We start from the raw sequence: 24,424 nt of genomic DNA, 5'->3' as shown, positions 1-24,424 counted from the left end.
CGATTGACACTTAGTTCAATTTTTGTCAAAATAGCAGCTGAGACTGGAATATATTTAAATCCATTGATGCATATACCCAAAAAAGTAACAATTTTGCAAGTCACAATAGTTTACTTCTAAACCAGTTGAAACAAGCAAATCAGGAACAGGACTATTCACTTATTACGTAATGCCAAAATTTGACCTCCTACCACGTTCATTCAAGAGTTTTACGTAATAAGCAAACGACCCCTGCAGTACCATAATCCAAAACAGTTTGAGTAACACTGATTATGCCTAAAGAAACCCAAACAAGCACAAGTCATGCAACGATACCTGGAATCCAAAAATATCCTAATTTATAGTAAATTTCATTAAGAATTTAGAAGATATAACAGATTCCTTTATCGTTCAAGTATGTCTATAAGAAAAGATATCTGTGCATAATTAGCTTACAACATAAGAGTAAGAGGCTTTGTGAGATAAAATTGGGTGTGTGAACCGTGAAAAAATATTCTTAGTGTGGTGTTATTATAATAAAATTCAATGAACCGAACGCTTAATGTAACGTAGAATGAATAAAAAAAGTATGTTGGGTAACAAAAAAAAAAGAGGCAAAAAGAAGAAACACGTTTTGCATTTCCTAATGTCACAAGCAATGCTATCATTCATGTTTCCATTTTATGAGCTATTTTATATACAGAGAATGAAAGAGAGAGGAACAAAAAAACAGAAAATGTAGTGAAAATGGCAACATAAAATTAATTACGACAGCGCATTTTCTATGGAAATTGAAACAAATTGAATCATTTCTTCAGGGTAATTTTCTGAGGCATTGAAACAATTCTGTGAAATTTCTATTCAAATTTTTGTTCTGCAGCTTCAAGCTTTACGTAAAGCTTTAGTTAATAAATTCAACATGATATTGCAATTCAAATGGATTTTGATCGGATCATGTAGTATTGTTAGCATTTATTCCTTTATTCCTGAAAGGCTTTTCGTGTTTTACACTTGAATTTGATCCTATTATGCTGTCTATGGATATCTCTGTAAACAGATTTGAAGTAGGCTACTAAGGCATTTCGGAAGGATCATTTTTCGGAATAGATATCTTATTGCCAAAGGAAATGCGCTAAAGCTACACTGTATTAAGGAATGTTTCTCTCGTCTTTACGTTACGTACAATATATCAAATCGGATCTGTCCCATCTGCTACATAAAAAAATTCAATAGTTTCAATTAGTTTTGGTCTATCCAACAAAAAGTGCTCCACATTTTTCCATATTCACAAGTTATTAATTCTCTAAAAAATAATGTTTTTAATGAAACCTTTGAAGTACCTTGTAATTGATTATATAATGTGGTTCGACTAGCCTATAGGACATAATTTAATCCTATTGATTTTTATTGAAGCAGAAATTAAGCATAGCGAAGAAGATATAAACATTTTTGGCATAAAAAATAATATTATTATTAATTTATGGATAGAAAAAATACTTTTTCTGCTTATATACTTACTTCTTCGATAGATAAGGCATTAATAACTATAATACTATGCATAATCCTACTCTGAACTCATCAATATTATTCTTCATAAGATTATCAGCTTTCCAATATTCAAACTCTGAAGTTTTAAGGAATATAATCAATCTAAGGCAAAGATGATCTTACGACTCAGTTTATATCCAATTTATTTCCGTGAAACATTGTAATATTTTGTGGAGTTACTTTCCCGAGCAGCTCAGCGTGTTCTTTAGGATACCGGTACGTTACCATTCCTAACTAGTACAGAGCACTAGTACCTGACGGCATCCTGACTCCTGATTTCGAATAATATTTATGGAGAACAATACAGCTCGAGACATCATCCTGCTCGGGTTTAGTGTCATTTCACTGAAATTGTCCATTAGCAATAAGGACTCACTTCGAGCTTTGATGCCATAAAGCATAATTTAAGAAACGTTGATTGAAGGCAAACTTTTAATGCTGTAAAGCTTTGATAGACTTTTCAAACAAATTATTAACTTGTAAACTGCAGCTTAAATTCATTCTTTTTGAGATTCAAATATAAAAATTAAATTTCTTAAAGATCAAAGACTTGAAAAATATCTTTATATAAAGTTCTTTGGCTTAGCAACACATCATGACGTCTTGAAGACGGTCAAACACAAACGACAGTCATATGACAATTTTTTAAATGACCGTCATCAAGACGTCGTGTAGAATGTTTCCATAACATCATCATATGATGTGTCGGTCGGGTTGATATCTTGTGGGACAGGGGCGGAGCCAGAAATTTTGAAAAATAAATTCTGTATTGATTGCCAAATTTTTGAGGGTTTTTTGGAATTTTTTCCAAAAAGTAGGGGTTTTGACCCACAAATCATCCCCCGAATACGCCCTTGATGTACCATACTTGAAATGATTGGAAAATCTGAAATTCAAAGTATGTCATGGATATTGAAAATCACAACATCTAGAGCAGTGGTAATTAGCCTGTCTGCCGCGACCTGAACCGAATTCTTATGAAAATGCCATGAACCGTATGTCGTGTGCGGTTTTGTTATAGACTAATCACTAAGGTGTGCTGTGAAAAATAAAAGGTTGCCCACAAATGATCCAGAAGAATAATATTGAGAAGTTCAAAAAGTGATTATGCAAGCTTGAAAAGTCCATTTTACTATTATGAAATAAGTGATTCTACACGATATCATAAATTAATATGAAAATCTACCAAATAATCAATTAAACCAAAATAAAAAAATGAGAAGATTCAAAGACTTGAGGATAAAAAAATCAAATAAAAAAAAATCGTTACTCTTTTACACCTAAAATGAATATATTTTAAGTTAATTTATTGCTCTCCTCCTCCTTATCTATATTATCATTACCATTTGGGATCAAAACTTTCTTCCTTGCTATATACCTAAAAAAAATATAGATATATCCTATTTATAGAACCTACCTCTAATCATGATGCACATCTTTTTATCCATGATAACATATTCAAATGAGATGAATTGGGATCGATTGGAATGAAATGAAATGAAAGGAACGAAGAGAAGGGAGAGAAGAAAAAAAAAATCAATAAGTAAGACATTTATTTTCGTTTGTAAATCCTAACCATGAATTGATGATGAAAAAAAATTCATTTCTGCCTAAAGAAATTATTCAATGTTTGTAATATCAAAGGATGAAAGTTTCCCTTTTTTTTGGAAAAAGCCAGAAAAAAATAGCAACAATTTATAATAAAAATATATCAATGTTCCGAGAATATGCTGCTAAAAATTTTTTTAATGTTGTTTGAGTACCGAATCATAACAGAATAACAGAAAAGAGCAAATAAAAAGTGTATGGAAATGGAAATGGACCAAAATAAATTTTAAATAAAAAGAGTGAAATTGATTAAAAAAACTGGACAAGTAAAATGAAGTCGTATCAATCAAGGGTAAATGACTTTGTGGTTTGTGTGATTTCAAGCTGTTATAATGTGGATTAGAACGCAACTTGGGTGTGGGAGTTTAGGTATGAACAATTTGTGCCTTTCTTTGTTTCTAGCACTGTCACTGTCTGTAGAATTATGAAATATGCAAGAAGAGTCGTGTTAAAACAAGTTCTGAGTACCATGCAAGATGTGGAAACTTTCAAATATTACAAAATATCCTCAAAAATCCCAGAACTCCAGAATTGCAGAAATGATTTCAAAAATCCTTTTGGATATCACTACTACAATTGATGTTTAGGGTACAGGTCAAAATCGACTTTAGTTCGTTCTGATTCGCTAAAAACCGAGTAAAATTTGCGTGTAATGTTTTTCTGCTAACACTTGTGAAGTATAACATTTCATACAAATTTCAATTTGATTTTCGAACTCAGTTGGCTTCGACCTCTAGTTTAGTGATATGCAAATGGATTTCATAAATTGCGTCAGGAAGTGGTAGGATTAAGACCCTTGGTAGCAAGTGTGTTCCATTCCTCTTCCAAGGTCAATCAGAGCATCCAAAAATCAGCGCTCGAAGTCGAATTCGATTTGCTATGAAAAAGTCACTTCGAATCGACTGCGAGCTCTGCTAGAAATTCATTGAAAGATACAATGATATGTATGTAGACAGACATAATCTCATATACACAGTCAAATTTGAACAAAATGACAAATCAGTATCCCGATCGGCACATATTGAAATGTTGCCACCACGGCGACGACTCGGTCGTATACTTAAAGCCAAGTGGCTGCCACTTGGCAAATCCGGTTGTTTTCGTCGCCGTGGTGGCAACATTTCAATATGTGCCGATCGGGTATAACTGACCCGAATAGCACAAGTCGGTTATTCAAAATCTGGGTCCAGTGTAGGATTTAAAATAGAATCTGTCAATGTCGACGTGACTCAAACTTGAATCAGGATTTGGTTTGAATCCAGCATCATGTAAATAGAAAGCAGCCATGGGACTTGTTAATCGACTCGTGCTATTTGGGTGCCAAGAATGCGTATCAAAAGGAAATTGTCATAAAACCACAAAGTCACGTGCCCTTGATTAATTTTTTTTTTATTTCCATGTAGGATGAAAATAAATTTCATTTTCAGAGATCGTCCAATTTTCGAGTTACGGTCAGCTTTGCTTTTGTTACAAATATTTCACTTTTTTACGTTAAAAAATACGAACCGTAATAAATGTTTAATTTGTGGATGTAATTCTCGAGTAGCACACAAAGCAAAAAAAAAAAAAGAATTCGTCCACAATCGTTGACTTGCGGAAAATTGTAAGCTGTGAATGAGTGAATGGAAATGTAACGAAAATAAAGAAAATTCAACGAAAGAGAAAATGAGGAAAAAGGGGAGCACAAAGCACAAAACCAACACCAATAAGAAAATCTTACCTTAAAAAATCGATTTTTACGACTTAGTTTAATTTCTTATTAAACTGTCATTCGACATGGATGTAATTTTCCCCCACTGGAATGTTATGATTTCATTATTTAGCCGTATAAGTAAATCAAAAGTTTCCGGCCGATTCGCATCATATCGAAAATGGAATCAAAATACTGTTAAATTGATTTTATTGAGAAATATTTTTCCTTTTGTTCAACCTCCTACACATGCTTTCTTTTATCGGATTTTACGATTATACTTTGAGCTTACCTATCAATACGATTGCTTTGTGTTTTGTTCTATAACATCTTGATTCAGTACAACAATTGTTCCTTCTAATTTATTTTCAACGTTTCTTTTTTCTCCGCTTTGTGGATTTGTTGTCAGCTCAGGATTTGAGTTGTTATTTTCTTGACTTTGTGATGCAGCATTTCGTCGTTTTCTGTAGCTTCCAAGATTATTAGAATCACTTTGAAAATTAGATCTCCTTGATGACATCAATGTTGGATTTGATGGAGATTGAACTTGCTGATTTAATGACTGTTCATGCTCTGGATCTAAATTAACAATTTGAGGAATCGATAATCGACCGAAAATATTTGGATCTTGTAAAACAGATGGATATAAAATATAAACCGTATTTGCATGAATGGAAAACGATGGAGTTCCTTTTGAATTTGGTATGTTGATGGTTTTCATTGTTGATTGAACTTCAGCATTTGCCTGATCCATAGATATCCCGTTGTTTTGTAATCTGTCATTCATTGGCATCTCATTCATCATTCCGTGACCATTCAAATTTGGCAATTGTCGCTTTCCTCGGGATTTTAATGGATTAAGCTTCTCATCCAATTCTTAAAGCACAAAAAGAAAAAAATCATTAAATGATTTTGCAAAAAGTTTCATTCGCTCTTGCGTGCTTACTTTTCAAATCTGTTATGTCGATAGAATTTGTTGTGGGTGTAAAAATCGAAATGTTTTTCTCATTATTATTCAGCTTCAAATCTTCGATAACCCTTATATCATGCTCAATTTTATTTGATACGCTTGCAATCTAGTATAAGAATCATTAGAAATTCATTGGCTTTATTATTTTTTGCTTTTTGCGCATTTTTGCCGTATGCATGCATGCACATTGCGTTAGAAATTTTTAGGAAAATTTAGTTCACAACTGCATTTTTTGGGGATCTTTCGGAAATAACGTAACACAATCTTTTTAGAGAGGTCGAAGTCGATTTAAGTTCGTTCCAGTTCGCCAAAAACCGATTAAAATTAGCATGGAATTTTTCTCTGTTGGCACTTGTGAAGTATAAAATTTTAAACAAGTTCTTAACGATTTGCAACGAACTCAATTTGGTTTTGATATCTGCCATTTGATTCTTTTCTTCCTATCTACAACACAATTTAAATCTAATGTAATGTCCATACCCACAACATTACTTTACTTTATTACAGTGTAAGTCGGGTGTTTCGCTGTACAATTTACGAGACACTATTGCAGTGGTGTGGCAGAATCTAAAGACAGATCTAGCTTTCGACAAACTCTAAATGCGGGAATGGACCCTCATGGAACCTTTGCCAAGGGCAACCTGTGTTCCCCGACACACTAGAAATGCAATAAACTATATGCCGACCAATGCACTAGTGTATCGTGGAGCATAGGTTGAGAAGCACATTTTAACCTCGAGAAAGGAATCACAAAATTCCATTTTCATATGGATGTACTTTATATGTTCAACTTTGAAGTTTCAGTGTGATTGTTATCATAACACTCGACAATGCAATTCAACATTTAAGCAGTTCCACTACACTTCTTTTTCGTACTTTCAACAAAAATGCGCTTTGTTAATGCATTTTAAGTTCAACTTAACCTTATTTTCATTATTTTATTCCACTTACGTTTTGTATTGCATTAAATACGAGCAAAAAAGTCAGTGAACACGTCCGCATTCTGTAATGCACTGAGTGTGAAAATTGAGCGAATTGAAATAATAATAATTGAGTATAGCTCATGCCATGAAAATGAAAATCTATTGGAAAATTTGTAATTAATAACTTACATTTGTCAAAAATTTCTAGCATGACCGGGACAAATTGAAATTGTATTCCTATACAATTTAAGTTAATTAAGATAATTAAAAGAGTTACAAGGAAAAGGATGGTGCCAATAATTCTTTGGTAACCCAATCTATGTAATTGCTTATAAAATTTACCAAAATATATCATTTTAACTAGATAATAATTTAAATGGCAATGGTTGAGGTTAAATGAAGCTATAATAAGTGGGTAGAATTAAAATTCATCACTGACATTAGTTATTTATGAAATTGCCTTTACCTTTCATATTAAATTTCAAACCTTCCTTCCATAAACTTTAATTTCGAGTTTTCATCAGGTGAAGAAAGAAGAAACTTTAGGATTATTTCTTTTTTTGAGAAATGTATTATTGTTAATGCTATAGCATGCTTTTGAAAATTGAAGGTATATGGTTGAGATTCAGTGGAACTCAATCTTTTATGTTGAGTCCCAAACAGCACGCTTTTAAATGTTCTTAACAGTGGTGTTGTTTTCATAAAATTAATTGTACTAATTGATGAGCACTTGGTGATTTTGGGACATTAATACAAATAGCAAGCAATAAGAATTTTGATAAAACCACTCTAAGTGTCGTTTCCATGATAATATTGTGACTGCTTATCAATTGTGATTGTTAAAAGATTACACAAAGGAATGGTTATTGAGAACATGTCAACGGTTATTTTATATTCAAATTATACCTACCAAAAAATTAGTTGATTCCCCCTTTTTAATGTTGTTAGTCCCCTGCAAAGAAATTTTTAGTTTGTTTTGAAATCAGTGATAATTTATTCGTTCATATATTATATCCCGCTAAAGGCTATTAAGTTCCTGCATTTACAAGATACAGAAGTAATTACTACAATGGTAAAGTACAATGCACTACAAACGCAAAAGCATAAAATATTAAATTTCACAGTAAAGAATATGTTTCAAATTTCGCATAAATAAACTTCAGAAGCACTGGATCATGTTGCGAAAATTCTCGAAGCATAATTTTATTACCAAATTCTCCGTATGAGTTGATATAAAAAGAAATGATTTTAAAGTACCGTTATTGATTTATGGACCAGAAAGAAGGGTTCGCATTGAAAATTTTATTCGGCTTTAACAGGAAAGTTGTGAATAAGGCGTAAATACTGTAGCTTTCCGTTCTATTTATGCTTACATTGCACGATTATATCACTTTGTGAAATATTTTCAAAGTTTATTAAGGTATTTTTAAAAAAAATTCACTTCTATCTCTCGTTTTCTTTCTTTTTATTGCTCCAGTGAAAACATTAAAACTTTTATGGATGTTTTGAACTTTTCCTACACTTAACATTCCGACCTACTGATGCGCTCTTATTTCTCATTAATAATGTAATATCAATTTGATCCTAATAGTTCCTATCATTATAATCCAATTTAAAAGATTGCCTTAGGTCATTACTCCTACATTAAGTCATGTAGAAATCACAGTTCAACAAAGCAATTATAAAGTTTATTTATTTTGTGTTTTTAATTCCAATCCAATTTGATAAGCCGAAGGTAATTTTTATTGAGTCATTAATTGATTTCTTGATTGACAGGTAAGTGAACGCGTTATATATTCATGATACTCAATTCCACCCAATTAGCCACATTTAAAAAAGTAAATGAATTCAGTGTAATTGTCGATGTATGCTGTACTGTTTACAAACAATTAATAGCGTCTAAATTGTTAATGAATTTTCAACTTACAAGGTACTTATTACTATTATAAATTGTGTGACAAGAGATCGTTAACAAATTGACATTATGGTGATAAGGTGATTACGGCGCATTTTTTAATACTTTTAATTTGTATTAACAATAACAATGATGTTTCATAAATTATTCATCTCTGATTAATGTCTGAAGATATTCATCAATTTTGTGATGTTCAATAACAGAAATAAATGCAAAGTCACGATAATTTTTTGAAACAACTGGGAATTTTGGGTTTTACAAGCTCTTGAATTGATTCTTTGAATAGATCTTGAATTCATTGTTAAAGTGTGTATCTAGGATGTAGCTATTCAGATATGTTATCTGTGATACATCATCGGATAGATATAATCACTGACATAATTCTTTTTCCTATGCACTGGCAACATCCGTTAAATTTTCCCATAGCTATCAGACAACGAGGACTAAATCAGTACAAATCGGTTAATCTTTCAAAAATCTGGTCACAGGTAGACGAGACTCTTGATGCCAAATTCGGATTAAATCTGGCACCATCTCAGAGTCCTGCCAGCCAGATGCCCGATTTCCGATCAATTTAACGTTCAATTCGGATCAATCATTACACAACGGAAGCTAAAAACCTCTCATGTTCCTACCAAATACCAAAGTATCAAGCACAACACCTCTTCGAGCTTAAAATATTCAAAATTGACTTCGTGAAAATATCAGAATTTAAATGGCAAATTTGTTTTAAACTTCTCAATTGGATTGACTAGTTAGTAAGCAAACAAACAACCTTTCCGCGCGTTCTATAAAGGAACGTTGCAATACCGTTTGCATTAGTTAGAAGTTTTAGACCCGATCGGCACAAATTATTCATGGGAGCCATGTTGTTGGAATTTTCATGAAAACTGACATGAAAATCGGAAAGTGGATTCCACGTAACAGCCATCTGATTGCCTTGAAGAACCAGTGTTGAACGGGAGAGCTGCCTGTTCAAAAATGGCCTGAAAAGTTTTCGTTTTTTCGATGGAACAATTTGATAACATCAAATCAAAAATTCACCCCCAGTCAGAAGTAGAACAGGTAAATTAAATATATTCTTCCTTCATACCTCCTACAAAACCATTTGCTAAATTGTGACAAATATAAAAAGTTGATGTGAAAAAAAAAATCAATACTTACGGTATATCTTTCGATCTTATCAAGTAATGAGTGCATAAATGTGTAGACAAAGCGCCCTTAAATGACTTTAATAGCACACTATTTTCTTTTGGTTGGATATAACAACAAAATGTATACAACTGTAACGTCAATTATTAAATTACGATATTTGAGGAACTAAAACGAAAAATTACTTCAAATTTCAGTAGATTTTTAATTTTTTTGCACTCCACAATGAGCTTTTGTGCTTTAAGTATTTTCATATTTATACAAGTAAAAGGATATCCAAAGAAACGAGATAATTGTATTCAGCTTCATTTACTTTAATGAATTTCTTCTTCTCCTCTAGTATCTATCCAACGAGTGCCTTTGTAATGTTGAGAACACTGTGAAGGGTAGAATTTTATTCTCAAACCAAGACATTATTGAAGAAAATCGTGAGTTTGTGTCTCGCAATAATGATACAATTTTAAGGTAGCTATCAACAGTAGAATAAGTATGGGTGGATAAGAACAAAACAATTCAAATTCCTTAATTGTCTCTTCGTCTTTTTCACTTCCATTTTCATTTTAATTTACATTCTAGTCGAGAAGAAATATTTGATTTTCTAAAAGAAATTGTTCCAAACACTCAGGATGGGAGGCTTAAAGAACTTATCGAATACCTTGGACCAAAGGAATTACGTCACATTGACTTTCTCATGTATTTAATGAAATATTATAATCATTCTCAACAGACTTTTATAAAAGCAATTATGGATATTTTAACTGAGCATGAGATTGTACTTAAAAATATAATGCAAAATTTAGGATAAGATGGCTCAATATCCGCAATAAAATCATGTAGCACATTCAATAAATAAAGAAGAAGCAGAAATCATTATAATATTGATTGATTGCTTTGTTATTGCTTGAATAGAAATAAATTTATTGAATTAATTCATTCCTTCAAAGTTACTTTGAAGATTTCGTATCATAGTTTATGAATTATTGATGATAGTTCTGGATGACTGAATAATAGTCTGATTATATGAATTAAAAACTGTTCTATAAGAATTTATTCATTCTATTGAAAACTTTTGAAGTGCTTTGGTATTGCAGTGATGTACTAATTGGATACTTATTTGCTGCAACCGCGATATAGCTGTTTATGAATTTTAAACTCGACAGGGTGTCTAGTGATTTAACAAATAATATGGTCATTTTAATTCGAGCGACACAAATTAAAAAGTGGTTTTCAAGCCATTTAGGGTCTGTTCATTTATTCCGTTTCTTTTGTTTAATTGGTTAGAAAATCATAATCCGCCTTCTACTTTCCTAAATTCGAATGTAACAAGTAAATGACCCCTTAGAAGTTACATGAAAACTTGTTCCATTTGGAACCTCAATATACACCTACACTAGGTGTTTGTCCTAGGGTCATAAGGGATTCCTCATTAATTAATCGAATTTGGGTGCAACACTCGGTGATTACCGTGATATCGGAACAAGATTCAAGATTTCATCGACTCTTACTTGACCGGCACTTAGTATGATCCAATTATAATTGCTTGGGCAATGCATTTTAATATGCATGATACCCTCGAGTTGCTTAGCTAAATCAGACCAGAAATATTTCATCCAAATCAACGATTTCCAAACCGAGAATCCCCCTTGTAACTAAATATGAATATTTTTAGATAACGGTTCTACATCAAATCTCAAAAACAAAACTTTCAACTTCTTCATTTTTGATTTCTTCTTATTCCATTTTATTCCATTCTTGAAGAAACTTTTGGAAAAGCTTCTATACCCAAATATACAGCAAAGTCATTGAACTGATAAAAATGCTACCTTCTCGTTGTCTATAAAAACTAGTGTTAATAATATTCAAGTTATTTATGTACTTAATGAGATCTCAAAACAAGACTCCTACTCGATAGTTCAATGATTTTCAAGACAGTGTAAAATGAAGACGTAATTAAGTATGAATGCATAGATATCCATCTATTTATTTGATGATTGACGAAAAATATTTTTTTTATTGTGTCATAATTTGTGCTAGAAGAAGAAAACCGGATTTGAGTGTCATTGACTGCTTAAAATATTCACCTAAAGCTTATTTTTTTCCTCATCGCAGCATGTAACTATTTACCTGACCGACAATTATATCTATAAAGATTGCAACAAAAGAAATCTATTATACATGACACAACATAATGCGATTCATGAGATATGGAATCTTCAAACTCACATTCCATATTGATGTGTAACTAATTACTCTAACAAAAGAACCGTAATCACGATGATGATGCATCAATAGTTGTAAGTAATGCGAAATCAATGGGATACATCATTCGGAAGTTTCAGTAATCATGTATGAGCCATCTTTAAGAAGCACTTAATGCATTGATTTTGCCTATTTTATTACTTAATTCATGAACATCGTGATTACTGTTTGTTTTTGTAGGCTTATGACTTGCCACAAAAAACTTAAGGGTCAGTTATTGTAGTTTTTGTAAATTATGGGAAGTCAATTGCTGATGATCGAATTGAAATAGCTTGAAGCTTTTTAACTTGAATTGATATACAGAGGCATAACATGCTGCGCGTGAATTATTTTTTACTTAGCAGTTAAGTGCCCAAATTTGGACTAATCGGTAAAGCTCGAAGTCGATTAAAGTCAACTCGATTTCATACAAAATTGAGTCGACTTCTAGCTCTGGTAATCGGGAATCGACAAATATGGTTTGGTAACTCCAAAGACCGTCTGCTCAAATCCTGCCATTTCCAAATTTGTGCTTTTTCAGATATTTAGATACTTGAACTTCTTAATATACACGAGATCAAGATGAAATTGGAGCTCTCGATAACATGGAAACAAGAAAATATTTATAGAACAGACCCTTACACACCAGGAAGTTGCATACCAGAGAGTTGTGTTTATAATGCCTTAAAATCCCATTCCCTTCAGTCCTCATATTTTCATATTCATCTCGGTTAACAAAAATATTTTGTTACACGACAAGAAATTTTACTAAACCTTAGCAAAATCAACCTTCATGCTATAAATATCTCAAATTTGTAAGAATATCCATTAAATTTCGGCTAAGCTATAATTTATTCATTACCAATTTTTCATTCATTGAATCGCAATCCACGAAAAAGAAGTCTATTTTTATCAGCATGGTAAGTGCACATTCTCAATAAATTTTTTTCAATAACAATGCTTCTCTCTCACAGCAGTTTATTCATCCACACATAAGGCAGACGTTAATAAAGCTGATTTGGACAAACACCAACTTGATTATTATAGGTAAAAAAATAATAAAAAGAAAATGTATAACGACAGTGAGAAGAGAGAAGATGTTTAAAAAAATACTGAAAGAACGCGTCCAGAAAGCTATATATAAGCAACAGACATTCAATTAAAGTTTGTTATAGCTTCTAAAGATCGCGACGAGAACCAACGCATGTGTGTATCTTCTTTAAAAAAATATATATAGAATAAAAATCAATGTGATAAGAAAGGAAACTATTATAAGCATATAAGCAAGAAGGGACATAAAGTTCAGTGTTGTGTAAAATTTGTGATTAAAAATGAAGCTTAATATTTTATTATTGTGCTTAATGGTAAGATAAGAGCGATGCCTGTTGAATAAAGATAATGGCAATAAAAGAGATAATTTATTGGAATATTGTGAAATATAAAAGGAAGAATGTAATTACTATTATGGCATTGTTAATGATATAAATTGGTGTCCAAAATATTCTCACTGAATAATTTATTATCACAACTGGGTGTAATATATGTCATCGTCTCCTATATCTCAAGTCTTCTTACGATAAAGGACATTTTAGCTAGTTTCTTTTTTTGGCTATAATTTGTGTGTTATTGTGAAAAATATGTCAACTGTCGTTTAATATTCAAATTATATTTGAAAATACAATTGGTTAATTTCCCCTATTATTATTGTTAGTCCCCTTCATATACATAATTAGTCTGTTTTTGAACTCCGACGAATAAACAAAGTTAAACTTATTAAATAAGCATTGTTGTTATCTGACTTACTGGATTCAAAACAAAAGATATTTTTAGACTGTTTATCCAGAAACATCCAGAATTAAATTTTTTATTGACTAAAATCAAGTTTATAATCCCTGTGAATTTCATCAACAACTTTTAATATGAAATTCTTAAGAAATCCTTATAAAATCAAAAGCTGTTCTCAACCTATAAATATCCATTGCCTTTCGTACTGATCTCCTTGCAGTGTCATTAATAAAAGTAAAGAACACAGTAAATCCACAAAGGTCACAACGTAATCTTGAAGAAGTTTTATATATTTCGTCCATTCTGTTAATAATTCAATTGTCCGATACAAAATACATCTATCCTACGTAAGCTTCATCTCTGTGGATTTTCAACTTATGTATTACAACATCATGTACTTTAATGTACGCATTTGCAAAAAGTTTCAGACGATGAAAATGAAATGAAATACTGTTGACATTTAGAGCAAGTTCCAAGAATAATGTTGAGCATTGTAATTAACACATTTGATATTTAAGGACGGAAAGTAAGGATAATTCAACTGACTTACTCGTCTCTAATGCTTTTACAGAACGTCAAGTGTGTGCTGCATTTTAAAAAGTCATCAAGTCATTAAAACCAACAGAAAACTTCCTTACTTTTCGATCCAGTTTCACTCGCACATCTAAACTGATATGGCAAAAAAAAAAAAACAGTTTATTTATGGCGAAACGTGAACAATTTATGGCTTGAGACGAGCAAAAATTTCTTAGTTTGTCTTTAATTTGTTCTCTTCACATGTTTATCTCTCTCGAGATTTATTTTTGATAGAAATATCCGTCCCACATGCTTGTGGGTTCTACTACTATGTTCTATATAATACAATGAAAGTTTATCTATTCTCTAGAGAGATTCTTATTTCATTTATGTTCTTTAGATTTTGTTCTTTATTCTTATCTTACAATTTCTTTTCCTTAAAACTTGGTAAATCGTCGTCATCATATCATTAATAATTTGCTACTACGATAATTTTCCATTAAACTTTTACGGAAAAAAGTAAACGTAATTGTTGGAAATGGGATGAAGAAAAAAAAGGGATAAAAGACGAACGACGGTTGGGATATAAATCTTTACGAAGAGGATTAATGCGCATTTAGATTGGTTTCATGAAGATTTGCGCTGAAATTGAATTCAAAATATCTGCTTTAAATCGGATTCAAATTTGAATTTTTGCATGCCGTTGAAAATTTAAATTTTCAATGATTGCTAAAATTTGAAATTTTTATCAACGGTAAAATTTGAAAATTTTATGACCGTTAAAAATTTAAAAAAATTTCTCACTTTTAACATTCCATGCATTGTTTTGTTGCACGCTATGATTTTACAACAATACATTTAATCAAGCTATAAATGCTTTGATACAGAAAATAATTAATAATGGCATTTAGATATTAATTGAAGAGACTTGTTAAGAGAAACAGAGGGTGAGATGTATCAAAATGAAATATAAATGAAAATGAGATGCTTCATGCATTCAAGAGTGATAATCTTTCATGTTAAATCCCATGACTGTTTTCTTGAATGCAGCAACATTATTCGCTCTCTTCTCTTCAGTTTCCATCATCCTTGTTTTTATGTGTATGTAAATAATGCACTAAAAGTATAGAATGCTAAAGAAGATAATAATGTCAGATGTGAAGTGAGATATACACAGCATGGGTGTCACGAGTAGCATTGTTACAACAGAAGTAAAGCTCATTTGTTTATTTAAATTTTTAAATATAATTTTGTTTTTACTTAAACAATGGAACTTCTTTGAATATCTTACTGATTGTTGGAATTCAACTACTGGAAGTTGGAATTAAAGCACTAGCATATAATTCCTGTCTTTAGTTTTCATGATCATAGACTAAAGCATTTCATTAAGTTCTAGACTGATTCATTAAATTAATACCTAGGTAGCCATTTAATTGAATCAATTGAATACTTTGATTATTTTTAATGCTGGTTAAGTCTTGAAGAATTTTGTTATTTAATAAGACAGAATTGTGGCATAAAAATATGCGTGGCTTTTGTCTTTGCAGAGTAATCTTATGGATTCCCATTTACTACGTAGAAGATTTAATTTAAATAAACAGACTCGAGGATGTTTAAGTTCATTAAATTATAGAGCTTCACAGAAAGTTCTTTAATATCAATCTGTGGATATAACTTGTGGAGTCATTCGCTTACGACATCCATCAGAGAATCGTATTTTTAGAACTTTCCTCTCATGTTTGCTATTACTTTGAAATGTTGGACATTATGTTCAATGATTCCTTATCTAAACTTATTGTCAACATAATTAAATTTAAGAAGTATGTACACTCGTGCTGCACATTGCGGCGATTCGCAGTAGAAATAGATCGAAATCCACCGTCACGATGCCATCAATGCAACTTCCCATCAAAACGGTGACGTAGAAAAGCCTTAGCGAAGATACTATGCTGTTCGGGTCAAAGATTCCTTTAACGACTGTTGAAATCAAGATCCAAATTACCTAATCGAAACTGATTAAATCAAAAATTAACTCTTATGGACTATTAAAATTTATTAACATTCATTTCACATTGTGTCCATACTAAGTGTGAATTAGTGTCAGCATTTAAAGATTCTCATATAATTAAACGATTTTACTGTCATACTCAAACAAGAATTTCAGACCCAATCATCTTTGTAATTCAAGACAACTTTATTTTTGTCAAGAAGATGCTAAGTTAATTTTAAAAACAAACTTTTTGAAATGGTTTTGGGGTTGTTCATAAATGATGTGCTTTACAAATTTTAGTAAACAGTCATGAAATGTCACATAGTTCTAGAGCATCAGGCACATAACCCTAAGCGCTGAACCATTCTTCCATAAAAGTGTAGGACGTCATAGGTGTACATCCCCTTCTTATATCACAAAGTCTAAATGTAGCAATATGGGTGTACCCAGACGATAATTTAGATAAGATGTTCCTGCCTCCAATATTTTTGACTGTTATTTTAAAACAAATGGAAATTGTTAAGAATCACATGAGACTCAATTTGTTCATCTGCTGTTTCAATATCAAGGTCTGAAATAAAAGCACAACTGATGTCAAAACTCAAACATTGATTTCATCCTTCTGTTAATTCATCTCAGGCACAAAATGATATCACATTTGTTTAAAAAAAAAAGCATAGCTATAACATGAGCAATGACAGATGATTCAGCCTCAAAATTGGCACTTCTCAATAGAATTGAGTCAGATGTAAATGCTATTATTTGAATAATCGCCTTGTCACTCATCATCAGCGCCATAAAATCGTGAGTTGAGATTTAAGGAATACAGTAGATTGAGTTAAGCGTTTCAATGATGAGATGGAAATAAAGAATGAGAGAGATGGAAACAGAAAAGGATTTATTGATTGTAATGACTACTTAAAAATATTGCTTGCTTAATCGTTAAGTTGATTTGATTGATATTGGGAGTGTGTAGCTTCAATATCACGTTTTAACTTTCTACGCCATTGACGACCTTGACTTTTTCTCTCTCATCTCCTACATTAATTTCTTCTTTAAACGAAAGAAAGAAAGAAAGTCATGAGCATTTTTTTATATGGAAATAAGAGAAGAAAGAGTTGCGGCAGTTTAGAATGCCAAGCATTCCTTAAAGTGAATCAAATTCTTTAGAGTAAAAGTCTATGATGTAATGAGGAAATGAGAAAATAGAGTCACGTTTTGTGGAAAATATTTACAGTAGGCAGTGTAAGTTATTAAGACATAAAAAGTCAAATTAATAGAATTTAAGGAATGTCAAGTAGACTAGAACTGCCTAACTCTATTCATTAGTGTCACAGAAGCATTTATTTATTAGATCTCATTAGGAGGTATACAGACTTTTCAAAATTAACTTTATTAAGAGGCTAATCATATTGGAAGTATAGTTGTGATTTCTCCTTCTTCTTATTTAATTCCAAACATTCTATATAAATATTTCTCTTGAAAGCACTTGTCTTTGCTATGTCAATTAACGTCTACATGTGTTGATTTTCTACTTCTCCCCTATCTCAATATTTTCTCTAATACACTTGTTATCATTCAACCGTTCATGATCCATATAATTCCAAATCAGAACGTGCCATGACTAGTTAATATGATCATCATTTAATTAACAAAGCTTTTGTGTTCATGTGTTTGTACATAGATACTGTATCCTTTCATATAAGGACTTGTTTGTTGGAAATGTGACAAAATTAATGTTAAACATCATTAACATATTCAAATGTCTATGCTTGCACAAAATTAAGTTGTATGAAGGTCCTTCATTTGTTTCATCAAGAGGGAGTTAATTGAGACCAACACAAGAGACCTAATAGGAAATTACAAGAGTTTCCGAGGGGCACTTTCCCGAGTATACAACTTGACATAATATCTCCGAGAAGTTCCTATCATTAACCTAATTATTACCTAGACATCATGTCTAGTTCTTCAGAATGGGGCAAATCGCATTTTTCGTGTTAAAAAGAGATCGAAATCAGTCGTCAAGACGCCGTCAGGCCAAAGTCGCATCTTGTCGTGGACACAGTTTTGGGTTATGGTCCAAGTCACCTATTTTAACAGTTCAAAATTTGGAAGGTGCTCGCTTGTCTGTAAACTGAATGAATATTGTACACAAATAGCACAAATTGGTCAATTATTCAATGATCTAGCCCCAGATAGACGTGACTGTGATTTGTTTTGAATTCGGTTTAAATCCAACATCAGGTCGATGTAATTCTAGCATTGATTAATCGACTCGTGCTATTCTGATTAAAAAGTAATTTAAAGATCCCCAAATTTTTCCATTCCCAACTTTAATAAAGACTGAAAAAGACCAAAGAAAGATCAAGAAAGTTTCGAGTTCTTTTCAACACTAATATTCCGAAACTCGTTATTCTGCTTTTTTGATAATTATTCTTTTTCGAGCTGTATGCTTAATAAAAATTGATGACTAATTAAAAGATTTGTCTTGACTGACATTCATTATTGTTTAATAATAATGGGAATTAGAATCACTTACGTTCATCTTAAAGTATATTTCTTATGACTGTTCATTTTGTTGGATAGAAAAAATATTGATATATGACTAGATGAATTAGCTTTTTCTTTTCATAATCAATGTCCATACACACTCACGATGTATGCGTACGGATAGGAAAAAAAGGACGAAAGATTTACGAAAATTACTTTTGATAGATGATTTATTAAATGTTACATTTCTTGTGTTTATATAGGATGGTCGAGTAGATTGATAGTAGCACTGCAAATGTGTGTACATATTGAATGATTTGCCATTCCATGATGAATATTGATTTTTTTCTCACTTCCATACAACATCGAAAAATATGTAGTTGGCTTTATTATGATACATAATCAAACATTTTGGATCTCTTTTTTCCATTTAAAATAACACGAGAAGGAAAAAGTAAACACTATTTGCGGCCATTGTTTTGTGAAGAATTCTGAAAAAGCATCCACAAGTTTTAATGTTCTGATGACATGCACGCATTTCGTATATGGTATTTATCCATATGTCTGAAAAATACAACTCAAATATTGTCCAGAGTTGGCAAAAGCCGGATTTGGCCGTCTACTTCCATTGATGCCCCATATTGCAGTCTGCCACCTTCCGCCGATTGCCGCCTTTCACTGATTGCCGCCTTCCGACGATGACATATGGAAGCCCTTATTCGGCAGGCTTTCACCGATTATTTCTACCTGTCTACCAACTCTGGTCTAAATGAAGGCTAAATGAACAAAAATTTAGAACTACTGAATTTCATCATCAGGTGCTTGACAAATATTTGATTTTGAAGCATTCGACACACAAATTCGTCGTTTGGACCAGATTGAGAATGAGTTTGCATTTAAAGAATTCGAAGCAACTTAGTCAGACACAATAGTCGTTTAATGCATTCATTATGGATACAATGTTTTTTATGGATATACCACACATGTGATAGCTTTAATATTTATATATGCTATGTAAGCGAATATATAGGTCTGTCAAAAACAAATCGATTTTTGAAGGATGACATCATATGAGACATTATATTTGATTCCATTGAAATGCGTCAAGTGATTTCAATACGTGACTTATAAGTGGATGGAATTTACGTTCCCATTGTTATATCAGATGTGAATTGAATAGTTCAATTAAATTGTTTGTCAAAAAATGAAGATATCTTCAAAAATATCTTTATGGGTCATTCAGTTATGACGTCAATGATTTTCGGGAAAGGAGGCTGATGATTCAATTTTCGGTACATAAGACAGTATGTAAAGCACTATAAGGAATTCTGATTTTCGTTAGTCGTCACTTTAGGATAACCCTTAATATATGCAGACAGATACATTCAAAGTCATATTAAGAATGATATTTAAATATCACGAATGCATGTATCCAGTCGCTTAAAATATTCGATTACCATATTAGTGAACCAGATTTGTAGGTGAAACGCGTGACGGACAATAAAAGATTTTCAAAGTTATTTTTAATCCTTTTAACCTCAATTTAATGAGATAACAAGAAGGGATAAAGTTAAACTGCAGAAAAAATCATAGTACATGACCGGCATATCGTTTGGTATAAAATGTATCAAGCACATTAATGTGAAAACATGGAAGCGATAACTAATGAGGGTCGTCTGAAAGAAACTGAAAGTTTAACTTTTTTTCGTCTTCGATTTCAACTGACTGCACAACAAAAGCATGTGGAATAAAATTCGTAAACACAAAAAGTATTTACAAGAAGAAATGACAAATAATTTATTCAAGACATAAGGTTCATAAAAATTCAAGTTCAAGGTGATATGGGGAGAGCAAAGAGACTTTATATTCAACTTGAATTAAAGAAGATGATGCGAAAAAAACGAGTTTTTCAGCACATCTGAACGTAATTTTAGATCGACACAAAAAAATCGTAAATGACCGATATGTCATCGAATTCTTGTAACTTGAAAAAATTCAGTTCTTGATTAATATTTTTAAATGTGCGCAAAAACCAGACTTGGATGCATTTCCAGGGATATTATTATCTTCAGAAAGAATTTTACCATAAATTTGCATAATTTAGTCATCAAAAAAACTAGATATTTGAATTTTATGGAAATGAGGCTTCATGTGAGATGAGGCAAATGAACTTGAAGCATCATCAAAACATTTCATTTTCTTCTTCGTCACTTTTTTAGAATATTTGTTAATGTTGATAATATTTGGAAGAGATTAGACTTAAAACAAGTTAGAAAGTTATTGAGAAATGGACGGTGAAAGGTTCGATGAACTTGTTTGCGTTGCGGATTTTTTTGAGGAATTTTTATTGCCAATTTTTTTTGGAAAGAAGCTTTCTTAACGTTTAAAAATCTATTCTGCCACGCCTGTAATTTTATTTCTTTTTCTATTGTGATTAAATTCTTTGGAAATAGAAATCTTGTTGACTTGCATACACACTTTGTGTGAGTTGAAGTATCTCTTTAGCACAGTAATTTAAGACATTAGTACCTAATTATGCTATAGATGATAAAGTTATTATTATAGGTTAAAGATCATGTAATGAAAAGCTAGTAATCACATTCAATAGGAAACATCAAGTGGTTCATTTGAATAGGCAACATATAGCTATGCTACCTAAGATTTAGTCGGTTGTAGAAAAATATTGGAGTTGAGCTTGAATTCGACGAGGATTTTGTTTACAGAGTCGATTTAACTCCATATAAAATTCGAGTCGACTTCGAACTTTCATGTAGAATACAGATCTAGATACTAATCGAATGCTTCTCAAAGTATATTATGCGATACATTTTGGTACCGCCACAGTCAAGTGTGTCATGAAAATTAATCCGAAAGACTTAGAAATATTCCAGAATATCACAAATTGGTTCCAAAATCTGGTTGAAGGGACTGTAACATTCAATATAAATTCTGCAGCAATTTGAGAGTCACATCGGCTTAGGGTCGGATATTTGATACCGCGCAGTAACACCCGCCCTTGATCATTTAAATGATACTTGTCATGTTGTTAAGTGCACCTAAAGATCATCGGTAATTTAACAATCTGAAGATTATTCATGTCCAATTTGAGAGTTTTAGAATTAACCTATAACAATAGAATTCCAGGAACCAGCAATTCTTTTCTGTCACTTAAAATCAATCATTTTACAGCCAAAATAAATTTAAATTTAAAAGTCGCACCCCGTTTACGTAATCTTTAAGCAAATAAACTGTATACATTAATCATCTTGACAATCATCAACTTGCCATATACGATAATAATCCCAACCCGTTTCAAGTAGCAATTTTCTGAAATTACTATCATGAATTATCTTCATGAGTTGTTTACACGGAATGTACAGCAGTAGACAAAAAGATAACATTTACATGTCTCAATCATGAAAAAAAAAATTCCATGGACTTAAATAAATTCTTATTTCAATCAAAAATTTATGGGATTTTTATATTCATACTTAAGGATCTTATACAATTTAAGTACGGAGAGATATCGATGAATTTGAATATGATAATAATTATATTAATACTTCTTCTTCTTATTTTCGTTTCATTCCTTCAAGGCGGTTTCATTAACTCGAGCCGCGCATATCCAACTTATCGACATTACACCTGAAGAAGCACAAAAGCTCATAACACAGCAAGTGAGTTCCCCTAACAATCATAATTCCACTTAATTTAATTTATGATGATTTTTTTTTTTTGAATTTTTATTTAACACGCACATAATGGATATCCATCAGAGCTTAGATTTAAGATATTCGAATAAAATTGGTGAAGTATCAGCAGCTGGAAAGTCATATAATGGAAAGATAATTGATAGTGATGATTATACTGAGGAAGTATATGATGCAAATCAATTTCATGGACAAGATGGTTTGGGACGTTTTGTGTTTGGACATTCTGACAATCAACAAACACGCTTAGAAGCTGGAAATGGCAATGGTGAAGTGAGAGGTAATTATTTTGTTCAAAATCAATTAATTTGAATGTTCAGCATGAGACATGGTTAGTTTATTGGATTTTATGTTTAATCAATATTTTCATCATACAGGACAATATCGTTATATTGATCCATGGGGAAATGATGTTGAAGTGCAATATTGGTCTGATAGTTTGGGCTTTCATCAAACTGATAATAGACCAAAATTTGATATTCAGTCTGTGACAGAAACCCCAGAGGTGAAGGCAGCTCGAGAAGAACATGAACGTTTGTGGAAAGAGGCGGCACGCCTAAATGGGATTGAGGCAGAGTCGAATGGATATTATAGCACAGACAATGATGATTTAGAAGGGCAAGTCTCAAATCAAAATGTGAAATCCATACGCTATCCAATTTTGTCATACGACAAACATATTTCATCAGATAATGCTGAAGAGTTTGGAGATGTTCGTGATGATTCTGTCATTGTTGAAGCTGCAGGAAAAAATAAAGCTAGGTCACGAGTTGCACGACAATATGATAATGTTGAGGAAGTAACTAGTGAACCAAGAGGATTCTTCTATAGTTTTGACTATGCAGTTCCTTTTATCAATGATCATGGCAGCTCTAGAAATATTGAAGGACAATCTAGTGATCATATTGAAATATTCGCACGTACTGATATAGACAATAAGGAGACTGAAGACGATGAAGAACAGAATATTTCTGCAAAAATAGCTGCTGGAATTCTTTCAGAAGATGAAGTTCATGATACACAAATTCATCCAAAACAAAAGGCACAATTTAAATTGAAAGAGGATCTCCGACAATCGGCAAAAATTTCTGCAGGCTTGCTGTCAGAAGATGAAAGAACTTCCGCTAAAATTCACGATGGTCTTATTCCAGAAGATGAAGTACATGATGCACAAGTTCATCCAAAGCAAAGAGCACAAATCAAACCTAATGATGAGAAGCCAAAAATTACCGCTGGTAAACAATTCGAGGATGAAGTCCACGACACACAAGTCCACCCAAAACAAAGAGCAGGCATTCAAGCTCCAGAACCAGAAAGAGTTTCAACAAGAATTCGCGATGGATTAGCACCAGAAGATGAAGTTCATGACGTACAAAGTAGCCCAAAGCAAAAAGTTTACCGTTCAGTTAATCGCGGTCGCGGATCCATAAGATATAAGGACACAGTTTAAAGATTCAGACAAAAAATGTATTGTCATTTTGAACGCATTTATTAACAATAATAAACAATAAATAATGATAAATTACAACAAGAAGTAGCTTAAGAAATAATCGTAGTCATCACTGCTCTTTACAGATTTCCTCTTCTTAATTTTTTTCACTTTCTTTTTCTTCTGAGTCATTTTTGAATTGACACTGTTCTCGTCATGAATGACCTGTTGGGGTTGCTCTTCCGTTTGACCCGCACTACTTCCACTTCCGAAATAACCTGAGACGGTATCGTACATTGAACTTAATCCACTCATCATTGATGACACTGTATCAGGCACATTGATTTCGATTGGAAAAAAACCAGTTGCATCCAAAACTTGTCGAAAAAATATTCGCGGCTCCTCAACATTTCTAATGCTTTTACTTTCAATGAATTGGATTGATGCCAAACAAATTACAGCTAATAACAATTTCATTTCT

General features: G+C 32.0%; 1 protein-coding gene across 1 annotated transcript; it reads left to right on the top strand.

Moving 5' to 3' along the window:
• Nucleotides 1–13,188: 13,188 nt before the first annotated feature.
• Cpr67B (Cuticular protein 67B) lies at nucleotides 13,189–24,051 on the top strand. The gene is made up of 4 exons (XM_070635849.1): nucleotides 13,189–13,387; nucleotides 22,401–22,481; nucleotides 22,581–22,794; nucleotides 22,892–24,051. Exons 1-4 carry the CDS (start codon nucleotides 13,355–13,357, stop codon nucleotides 23,962–23,964), a joined length of 1,401 nt encoding a protein of 466 aa, XP_070491950.1. The 5' UTR covers nucleotides 13,189–13,354; the 3' UTR covers nucleotides 23,965–24,051.
• Nucleotides 24,052–24,424: the final 373 nt, after the last annotated feature.

The sequence above is a fragment of the Chironomus tepperi genome, unplaced genomic scaffold (assembly GCF_022539635.2).
Source record: "Chironomus tepperi strain 1889 unplaced genomic scaffold, CSIRO-AGI_Ctep_v1 contig_100, whole genome shotgun sequence".
Classification (NCBI taxonomy): Eukaryota; Metazoa; Arthropoda; class Insecta; order Diptera; family Chironomidae; genus Chironomus; species Chironomus tepperi.
The sequence above is the reverse complement of the archived record's forward strand: the minus strand, read 5'-3'. Positions and strand labels throughout refer to the sequence as shown.

Excerpts from the sequence above, each read along its gene's own strand:
- Cpr67B (XM_070635849.1), top strand. The coding sequence starts at position 13,355 with ATGAAGCTTAATATTTTATTATTGTGCTTAATG. Across the intron at positions 13,388-22,400 it reads TTTTATTATTGTGCTTAATG|GCGGTTTCATTAACTCGAGC; the intron begins GTAAGATAAGAG and ends CATTCCTTCAAG. Across the intron at positions 22,795-22,891 it reads TGGCAATGGTGAAGTGAGAG|GACAATATCGTTATATTGAT; the intron begins GTAATTATTTTG and ends TTCATCATACAG.